Below are 10,808 nucleotides of genomic sequence, written 5' to 3'. Positions count from 1 at the left end.
ATGTGACAAGCAACATGCTGATTTTGGAGGTCAGTCACATTGGTGCTTGAGTGACCAGCTTTTTTTGTTTTTTGGTACTGGGGATTGAACCCAGAGGCTCTACCACTGAGCTACATCCCTCCCCCCCTTTTTAAAATAAAGATCTTTTTATGTCTTTGTTTATTTTTATTACTGTTGTATTTATTATAGTAATATTTTTATTAGTTTTTTATGGTGTTGAAGATTGAACCCAGTGCCTCACATGTGTTAGGCAAGTGCTCTACCACTGAGTCACAGCCCCAGTCCCCCTTTTAACTTTCTATTTTAAGGTAGGGCCTTGCTAAGTTGCTCAAGCTGGCCTTGAACTTGGGATCCTTCTTCCTCAGGCTTCCCTGTTGCTGAGTGCCAAACACATGTATATTCCCTCATATAATAGCTACAGAGACCACTTTATAGTTGAGAAAAGGGGCTTCGAGGGCTGGGGATGTGGCTGGGCTGAGGATGTGGCTCAAGCGGTAGAGTGCTCGCCTGGCATGCGTGCAGCCTAGTTTGATCCTCAGTACCACATACAAACAAAGATGTTGTGTCCGCCGAAAACTAAAAAAAATAAAATAAATATTAAAATTCTCTCTCTCTCTCTTTAAAAAAGAAAAGAAAAGGGGCTTCGAGGGCATTTGTAACTTGCACACAGCAAGGAATAAAGTACCTCAATTCAGGCAAGTCTGGCTGCCCCAAGCTTCACATCTTTAAAAAGTCACACTATTGCGCCTTAAGATATTTGTCAGTTAGACAAGGAAGTTATCAAGTCTTTTAATGTAGATGTTTAGATATGCTGAGATCCATAATAAAAGTTTATCAAAAGATATAAAGAAGCTTCCTGGTTGGGTCACAGTTCAGAGAGGAAGGAGAGAGATTCAGAAAGGGGAGCTGAGAAGAGGCCAAAGAGAAATTTCATCACTTCCTGACTATGATCTCTAATGAAAACTTGTAGCCTGGCACCCTGGCACGTGGCTGTAATCCCAGTGACTCAGGAAGCTGAGGCAAGTTCAAAGCCAGCCTCAGCAATTTAGCAAGGCCCTAAGCAACTTATCCAGACCCTGTCTCAACAAAAAATTAAAAAGGATGGGGATGTAGCTCAGTGGTAAAGCATCCCTGGTTTCAATCCCCAGAACCAAAATAAATAAATAAAATAAAAAAATAAAACACGAAAAGGACTGGGGATATAGCTCGGTGGTAGAGCATCCCTGGGTTCAGTCCCCAGCACAGCAACACACACACAAAACCTGCCATGAAGATCAACCACTGAGCTCATTTCGTTTTAAAACGAGTCACTCAGCATAAGAAGGATGGAGTAGAGCACCTCTTTGTCTGTCCTAAACTGGCCAGGGCGATCCTTGGCCTCCTCTTCTGAACCATAAGATGAGCAGGCTTCTTGAGGTAAGCCCTAAATCTGTCCCTACTTCCTCCTGCTGTTTGGAATTTTTGTCCCAGAACGGTACACCTAAAGTTTCTCCACAAATGCCCACTCCCATCCTTAGGTTAACTGAGTGAACAACCGTCCCTTCAGGGTTTCTACACAAACTCATCGTCTCCCCAGGCTCTGGGAAGGGCCAAGCCAGAATGCTTCCACCGAGTCAGCAGCTTTTGTAAAAGGGCTGGGCTGAGCTGCTCCGCATTAAACTCTTGGACACCGCCGTTCCTCTCAGGAAATGCCTGGAATTCACTTTTTCATGGTGCCAGAGGTGGAAGCCTTGCGGTTTAAAGGGTCATTCCTCACTACGGACAGGCTGGCCACAGTCACAGTCCAGGCTCAAGTTCCAGTTTTGATTTTGAGCAGTTCCCGCACTCCGGTGACTGTCACGTGGGTTGGGCTGCAGCCTGAATGGCAGCTCCTGTGCATCCAACCCGCCTGCTTGCTGCCCACATGGGACCCGAGCAGGCGGCCGTCCAGCGACCTCCGCGGACAAATAGCGACCGGTTGGAAGGTGCGGGCCGGATCGCCGCTGCGCGCAGAGGCGCCCCGGGATGGACGGTGGTGGGCAGAGCCGTGGCCTGGTCCCTGGGCTCACCTGGCAGCAGCCCGCCGGGACCCAGCCCCACGTCCCCAACCCTCTGCCCGGCCAGCGCCCGCCGGGGCGCGGGGCCCTGCGGGACGGCTCCGGGCGGGGCCTTAGGGGCGGGGGCGCCGGGCTGCGTGCGGGGGTGGGGAGGGCGGGGTCGCCGCCCAGGGGCGTTCGGGGCACGCCCAGTGGGGCGGGTCGGGGGCGGGCCTCGAGGCGCGGCTACCCGGGCCACGGCCCCCCACGCTTCCCTTCCTTCGGGCGCGGCGGTGCGACGTGCTGTGGACAGGGCGCGAGTTGGCGGGAACAAGAGGAGGGCGTGCGGAGCCTGGCGTCCGGGCGGCGGGAGCCGGGGTCCCTCTTGGACCCTGGAGGACGGACGGAGGTGGCGGGACCCGGCGAGGCCGTGATGAAGCCGGGCGGCGTGGACGAGGCGGCGCTCGCTGGGGGCCCCTGGGAAGAGTGCTTCGAGGCGGCCGTGCAGCTGGCGCTGCAGGCGGGACAGGTGAGCGCGGTGGCCGCGGGCAGGCGGGCCAGGAGGGCGCGCTGCAGCGTCACCCCCACTCGGAGCTCTGGGCGTCCCGCAGAAGTCCCGCGGGGCGAGGGCCCGGCTCCCGGAGCGAGACGTGCGCTGGGGTCCTGTGCGCAGCAGTGCGCGCCGCGCCGGACGAAGTGCTGGGTCGTGATGGGGGAGCGAGTTCTTTGTGTTTGCTCCGGGGACACCTCCTTCCCTGCCCCTTCTCCACCCAGCAGCCCGAGGCAGTGAGGACCTAGCGGGTGCGTGGGGCGGGGGCGCCCCCTCTCCTTTGCCAGTTGGATGGTAGCTGCAGCGTGCTTGACCTTGGCGTTCGGGAGAGTCACTTTGCCAAGGCTACAAGACCGCAGCTGCTGTTTTAAGGACCTTTGAATTGATCCAGTGGCCAGGTCGAGGTTACCCCAGCTTTAAGCCCCAGGCGCTGGCAGAGCTGGCGGGGCTGGTGCTGGGTTGTCTTTCTCCAGGCATCCGGGTCCAAACTTGCTCCCACAAACTGAAAGTGGTTTCACGCAATGATTGGCCCAGACTCAGCCTTCAGGAGGAACTTGTTAGGCTGCCGAAAGGATAAAAACCAAGCCATAGGACTGAAGAAACCCAGCCACGAGGATTTAAAACAGGAGCGGAGCTTCTCTCCTTTCTCCTGTGCATTTTTGTATTCGTTTCCTGCGTGGTCCCCGGTTCCTGCAGTGCAGCCGCACGTAGTAGGGAGCGGCAGCACGCAGTAGGGAGCGCCGGCAGTGTGGCAGGGATAAGGGGGCCTCCCGCTGGGCCTAATTTGAGTAGGAAGAAGCCTTGTCCCAAGTTCAGCTTGTTAAGGTCTGTGCTTGGGCTCGGAGGAGGAGTGTGGGCAGATTGGCCTTCCAAAGAAAAGGCGTTTTTCTTTTCTTTCTAAAAGTCCGAAAATGCTCTAAAGATGCTGGAGTTAAAAAGCGTTTCACTTTGCTAACCATCCTGCAGGAGAAGGGGGCACCCCAGTCCCAGCTGCACAGGCGGTAAAGCAAGAGCTTCAGGGCAACATTCTTCTTGGAAAGCAGATCCACTTGTGTCTGCAAGCCAGAGCTGGCCCGCCCTCCTTCCCCCAGCCTCACTTTGCTTCCAGATCCCGCATCCTCAGAATAGTTAGGAACTTTAGGATTTTATTATAAAACTTGGCTTCCTTGGGGCTTTGAGGGGATGACAGTTTAGGATTCAGTCACTGTAGTGCGAGCTGGTGAGTTGTTACAGGTTTCAAATTTAGATTTTGAAGAACAGAAGTCTTAATTTAAAAAAAAAAATTAACAAATGTTCCTATAGAGCTTGCAGTATCACAGGCCAGTTCTTCACGGTCTTGTGAACTTTAACTTATTTAAAAGGTCATTTATGTTTTTACAGCATGCCAACACAACAAAGAAGCTTTAAAAAAAACAAGGATGGGGGATAAAGATGCTGCCATTAGGAGTCTGGTCAGGAAACCCTGAACTCTGGGCTTCCTTGTGGGCATTATGCTGATGCTGCCCGCCTGGCTGGCAGCGGGTGAGAGAACAGTCTGACAGGGCCAGACATGGCCACACAAGGTCATCATAACCGGTGCAGAGAATGAGGGTCTTTAACTCACACTCCTGTCGTGATCTGGGTGCTGGCTGGAGACACAGCCTTCCAACAGACCGCCCAGGGAGGAAGGAGAGCAGGCCCCACTGCCCACCCTCTCACCTGTACCCAGCACCCTGCTGTCCTGTTAGGGGCTTCTTCTGAGGCCAAGAGTCTGATGCCAAAAGGTAGGGGAGCAGAGAGACAACCTCCCAAGAGGTGGGCTTTGTTGCTTCTGGTCAGTGGAGGCTGGTTCCAGCCAAGGCGCCCTGGGAATCTGCCAGACCTCTCTCTACCCCATCCCCTGCCCCTGTTCCCTCAGCTTCCCTGCCCTCCTCCCTGGTTTTCCACCTCCCTTTCCTTCAGCAGCTCTGGGAGCCACCCTGCCCCTCCAGTCCCAGCCTTTATGCCTTTGCAGAAACCTCTTCCTGGCTGGTAGGCCACAGCCTCCACCCACCCCACTGCTGGTTCAAAAAGCAACAGTCACTAACTTGAGTGTTTATCACATGCAATGTACTTTATGTTTTTTTAATTCTCCTGGGGGTGGTGGTGTCGGGGTTTCTTTAGGCTTGAAGCTTAGGCAACTTAGGGGGCCCTCTTTAAGAAAATACTAATTTACAAATTCCAATTTAGATACAAAAGTCATTTATTTAGAATATGAACAGTCACAAGTGGTGGCCCATGCTTAGCATCCCAAACACTCAGGAGGCTGAGGTAGGAAGATCACAAATTTGAGGCCAGTGGCAGCAATTTAGTGAAACCTTTGGCAACTTAGTGAGACCCTGTTTCAAATTAAAAAATAAAAAGGACCAGGAATGTGGCTCAGTGGTAAAGTGCCCCTGAGTTCAATCCCCAGTACCCCAAAACAACAACAACCAAACAAACAAAAAATCAGCAGTCACAACTATGCATTTTAAGATTAACAAATTCTGCCAATGTGTCAAAACATAAAAAAAGAACAATTTGTTTGCTGCTTCTCGTTATTCTATGTTTTTCATCTTCTTTTTGGCTTCATATTCTTTGCATCTTTGAATGACTATGATTTTTTTTCCATTTTCTTTTGTGGTGTTGGGGATGGAACCCAGTACTTAGAGCATGCTAGGCAAGCACTGTACTACTGAGTTACACCCCAGCCCTTGTATTTCCTTCCTCCCTTCTTTTCTACTGAGGATTGAGCCAAGGGACACTCTTCCTCCTGAGCTATGTCTCTAGCCCTTTTTCCTTTGAGACTAAGTTTTCAAGCTTGGCCTCCAACTTGTGATCCTCCTGTCTCAGCTTCCAGGGTTGTTGGGATTCTTGATGTGTACCATGGCTCCTGGCTGCCCTTACTGTATTTTCTATGGAAGGGAGTAGAAAGGTAAACTCAGCCTTTCCTGTAGCATGGCTGATGGAAATTTATTACCAATAGTCTGCAAAAGTCATTACTGGTAAACAGATATGTGTTTAAGGTTGTCATCAAATTGAGAACTTTCTGCCAATTTTCTTTTCTGTGTTAACATTTTATATGCTAGTGTAAGACATGGAAGACTCTTCCACAGACTTGCGCCTGGGTCTTGCAGTGGAAGCCTCATTTCCCCTGCAGTCTCCACACTCCATCGCCAGCGGCCACACATGGGCTCGTGTGCTCTTCTGGGGTCCTGCCTGGTGGTGCTGACAGCACCAGGCAGGACCCCAGAAGAGCCAGGTCAGTCCAGTGGAAGATAGGACAGGCGTTTTGGACACCACTCCTGTAGAGGATGGTTAATGGGAAGTACAGGTGTGGCTGTACACCCCACAGACAGACCCTACCAACCACAGCAAGCGTGCCTGGCCAAAGCTGCCCCTGCCAGGGGAGGTGGGAGGTCACTGTGGAAAGAGGCGAGGTTGGCGCAGCTGTCAGAGCAGCTGATCTGTGCCCATCCGTCCGAGGTGAGCATTCAGAGATGAGCATTGGCACTTGGAAAAGGCAGAGCACAGCAGGAGAACAATACCCATGGTGCCATCCTGGGATTCCCGACTTCCCTGGTGGCCTCACCCCTTAGCAGGTTGCATTTCCCAAGGCCATTGTCCTGATACCTGGAGGGGCTTGGCCAGGCCCACTGGCATTTTCTTTTTTTTCTTTCTTTTTTGGTGCTGGGGATTGAACCTGGGGTGCTTCACCACTGGGCCAGGCCCCCAGCCCTTTTTGTGTTTAGAGACAGTGTCTTGCTGAGTTGCTTAGGGCCTTGCTGAGTTGCTGAGGTGGCTTTGAACTTGAAATTCTCCTGCCTTGTCCTCCTCAGCTGCTGGTTTCTTTCCTCCTCTTTTGTGGGGCTGAGTGGAACTCCAGGTGAGTGCCCAGTGAGCTCCTGGCCCTGCCATTCTTCCTTGTGTCCCGCGGCTACCTCCACTGGAGTGCCCTCGCTGTGAGTGTGATTCCTGGGGGAGCAGGGTATTGCAGTGTATAGCATTCCTTTTTTTCTTACACAACTTTTGTTTTCCTTAAAGTTAAAAGAAAATGCGTGTGTTTTTTCATTTGCTTGGTTTTCTATACGTAGAAATGTATGGTCAACTGTCCAACTTCCCGACAGAATTTTTATGTGTGGTAGTGCTGGGGATGCAACCTGGGGCCTTGCATGAGCTAGCACGGGCCCCACCACTGAGCTATGCCCCAGCCCCCCAGCAGAGTTTTTAAAATTAATATCCATGAACTATTTGAATTAATGGGTTTCAATGTGACCTTTGCAAGGAGCATTGATCATGCCTTGGTCATGACCATCACCCTACCCTCTCACACCCTCCCTTTCCCCCACCCCTGCCTTGTCTCAGTAGTCCAACTTGCAGGTCACCTGTATTTTTTGGTTCTGCACAAAAGAGAAAACGTGAGACACTGGTCTTTCTGCACCGACTTGTTTCCAGTTCTGTCCATTTTCCTGCAAATGACAGGCTTCCATTCTTCCTTGAGGCTGGATGAATACTTGATTGTGTCTATTTACCATGTTTTCTTTACCCATCCCTCTGGGGGCAGCACCTAGGCAATTCCGCATCTTGGCTGTTGTGAATAGTGGGTACAGGTTCCCGTAAATACGGGCACAGGTGCCTCTTGTATTCTGACTTCTTTTCCTGCCAATATAAACCCAGGAGTGGGATAACTGGATCATGTGATATTTTTAGTTTTTTGTGGAACTTCCATACTGTACTAATTTACACTCTATTAACACTATATAAGTGTTCCTAGTTGGCCTTTTTTTTTAAATGATAGCCATTGTACCTGAAGTGAGATAAAATAAAATTTTAATTTGCATTTCTCTGATGGCTACACATGTTGAGAATTTTTTTTATATATTTATTGGCCATTTGCTATACTCCCAGCCCCTTTTATATTTTATTTTGAGACACCACCTCACCAAGTTGCCCAGGTTGGCCTTGAAATTGCACTCCTCCTGCCTCGGCCTCCTGAGGCACCAGGATGACAGGTGTGTGTCATCACACCCAGCTGCTGTTCCTCTGGATGTTAATCATCTGTAAACGAATAGCTGCAAAGGACTGTGGCTGCAGGAACCTTCCTTTGACGCAACCCCACTGGTCAGTTCCTGTGTGAAGAGGTTCCTCTGTTTTTGTCTCATTTTCAACTCCGGGTCTCACGTTAAGGTCTTTGATGACTTGTGCTGTGGGAGAGAGGCCTCTGGTTTCAGTAGTGTGGACCTCGCTTTTCCCAGCACCGCTTGCCACTTAGGCTGGCCCCTGTGGAGGGTCGGTGGGCTGGAGACCTGTGGACTCCTTCATGGGTCCCCGCTGGTTCCTTTGGTCTGTGCATCTGTTGTGTGTCAGTGCCCTGCTGTTTTGTCCGGTGGTGTCTGTTGCTGTTGTTTTGTGGAACTAGAGAAGGAACCCAGGGCCCCAGGCTTGTTAGGCAAGCACTCCACCACCAAGCTAAATTCCCAGCCCTTTCTTTTTCTTTTCTTTTTTTTTTTTTGCTGCAGGGTCTTGCTAAATTGCTCAGGCTGGCTTCCAACTCTGCAATCCTCCTGCCTCAGCCTTTGAGTTGCTGGAATTTCAGGTGGGCCTGGCTGTATGTTTTGAAATCAGGTATTGTGATGCCTCCAGGCTACACCTTCTGCTCAGGGTGACTTTGCTATTCCAGGTCTTTGTGTTTCCATGTGAACTGATTTTTTTTTTTTTTTCCAGCTCTGTGAGGAATGCCTTAGTGCTCTAATGGGGACCATGAATGTGCAAACTGCCCTGGCCCTCCAGCTTGAGCCACCTGAGGGGTCTGACTCAGAGGGCCTGGAGGGGCTGGGCACCAGCATTCCTAGGGTTTGCAGCTGGCTCTGGGGCTAGTGTGGGCCAGACTCTGGGGAGCACTGCTGTGTGGGTGCGTGGCCCTTCATGCTTGGCTCTCGAGGAATCTCTGGGTGATGTCCAGGTTGGAGCTGAGATGACTAACGTGAATATCCTTGCCTGTGTCTTTTGATTATGTATGAATGCATTTCGCTGGGGATGGGAATTTCTGTTTCATGACCCGGAATGGAGATTTTGCCAAGTGGTTCTTGAGAGGGGTGTCCAGGTCACGCTCCTTGCCCGGGTGGGTCGGGCGCCCAGGCTCTTTATCCTCCACACTGTGGCCCTTCTCCTCCTTAGCCATGCGATGGACATGAGCTGGTGTTTTACTGCGGTTTATTCATCTAGTTATTTAGTGTTGTGGTGCCGGATGGAACCCAGGGCCTCCAGCATGCTGGGAATCCTGCACCAGCTGGTTATTGTGGTTTTAAATGCTTTTACATGTTTATCAACCTCTGTGATGTTTGTTTTTAGAATGGGGTACAAAAACAGTGATTAGAAATATAGTTATTCACCCAACAGTGTTTGTCCAGCAACTCTGGACTTAGCCTTTGCTCCAAGTGTGGTATGCAGTTTGGGGTTGAGTGCCATGTGGCCCAGAGAGACCTAGTTTGGGGGGCTGAGGTGACAGTTTGCTATTGGATTGGATGTAGGGGCAAGACAACAAGAAGCATCCAGGATGACTTCAAAGGTTCACATCAAACTGGGCACAATGGCATATACCTGTGATCCCAATGGCTTAGGAGGCTGACTCAGGAGACTGAGACAGGAGGATTGTAAGTTCAAGGCCAGCCTCAGCAACTTAGTGAGACATTCAGCAACTGAATAAGACCTTGTCTCAAAATAAAAATGGCTGGGGATGGGGCTCAGTGGTAAAGCCCCTAGGTTCAATCCCAAGTACTCCCAAAACAAACTTTGGTCCCTGAAAATCTCTGGTCGAATGGGTTGCCATATCCCCAAGATGACCTTCACCTTCATGTGGGGAGGTGAAGGTCAGGGTTTAGCTCTGGGAATGGGAGGCAGGAGCTGCTGGTGGTTTCCAAGTGGGGAGGCTGAGTGTGCCCAGAGCCAGAGAAAGGCTGAGAGATGTAGCATGGAAGTCACTGGTGGGTGGCATTTAGGGCTGAGTTTGTCCCTGTGGTGAAGAGAGCAGGCTTGTCCACCCATGAGCTCCACCATAGCATGGTCAGGGAGATTCCCGAAGACCAGGTGTGGGTCGTCTTGGGTGGTGCCCTTCTCTGAAGAGACTCCCACTGCCCGGCCAGCACTGACTCACCTGTTGCTGGAGAAAGTGGGGAGGCCGGTTGTGATCTTGGGCTCCCTTGTCCATCCCCAGTCCCTGTGTCACCTGTCCCCATGTCCCAGTTCCTGCTTGGCTCTACAGGGTGGGTCTGTCTGCATGAATGTTCTAAAACTTTCCCCACCATTGAAAACATGAGCAAAGAGAGCGTCCTGGTGAAGCAGCTGGTCTTCCAGTGTCCAGCCCACGGTCCTAACCTGGCCCGAGAGGACACCTGTTGTTCTCCTTAGATAATGTTGTGAGAAAAGTGACATTTTTATGCCCATTTTGCTAACGAAAGCTTTCCGAGGAAAATGGCAAGGAGTGCCTTCCTTCCCAAGGTCATCGCACCTGTGACCTTCTGCCCCTTGGGCATGCCAGGTGTCCTGGCCTCCGGGGGCCTGAGAGGGGCACTTGGTAACCCAGCTGAAGGTCTGCCTAGTGGAGACTGTGCCTCAGGGGTGGGGAGAGGCAGTAGTAGCCAGGGGAAGGTCGTGGTGAGCTCCAGGCCCCGCTCCCCAGTCCTGGGATAGAGGGCTGGGTGGTGGCCCAGAGGCCCTGGGACGGGAGGGGGAAGAGGATAGGAGTTGGCCCTGTTCTGTCTGAGGCCTCGTGTTGGGTCTGAACCTCAGGCTGGCCTGGTTTGCAGCTTCTTTCCTCCGGAAAGCGAGGGAAGGATTCAGCTGGTAAAGGCATCGTGAGCTTGAGCTTGAGGCTAAGCCAGTCTCAGGATGCTCCTGTCACTGTCCCAGCTCCCTCCCAGCCTGCTGGGGCCACCACAGGTGGCCCAGAGATGGAGGCCAGTCACAGCAGCAAAGAGGAACATGAGGGTAGGGGTCACGCCAGGGCCTGGGAGGTGGGGACAGCTTCCTGGAGGAATGCGGCTGAGCTGTGCCCTGTCAAAGAAAGGCCAGTCGGCTGGAGAGCTGGCAGTGGGCTCTGGAGAGCAGAGGGGAGGAGGGATCTGGCAGGGGCATAGGAAGACAGGACAGGGACAAAATGCCCTTCCAGGAGTCGCACGCCTGTCTGAAGCCCAGGGTGGAACGGGGAGGCTCGGCCCTGGGCAGGAGAACCTGGGGTCACAGGGAAA

At 52.0% G+C, this 10,808-nt stretch overlaps 1 protein-coding gene across 1 annotated transcript in view; it reads left to right on the top strand.

Annotated features, from left to right (window-relative positions):
• The first annotated feature begins 2,262 nt into the window (after window positions 1-2,262).
• Window positions 2,263-10,808, top strand: part of Impa2 (inositol monophosphatase 2) — a 41,582-nt gene continuing 33,036 nt past the window's right edge. The window contains exon 1 of the mRNA XM_026379196.2: window positions 2,263-2,544. Within this exon, the coding sequence (XP_026234981.1) occupies window positions 2,449-2,544 (96 nt within the window). The 5' untranslated portion in view covers window positions 2,263-2,448. The remainder of the gene's footprint in view (window positions 2,545-10,808) is intronic.

This window comes from Urocitellus parryii, chromosome 13 (assembly GCF_045843805.1).
Source record: "Urocitellus parryii isolate mUroPar1 chromosome 13, mUroPar1.hap1, whole genome shotgun sequence".
NCBI classification, from domain to species: domain Eukaryota; kingdom Metazoa; phylum Chordata; class Mammalia; order Rodentia; family Sciuridae; genus Urocitellus; species Urocitellus parryii.
Note: the sequence above shows the minus strand (reverse complement) of the source record. Positions and strands in the feature narration are given on the sequence as shown.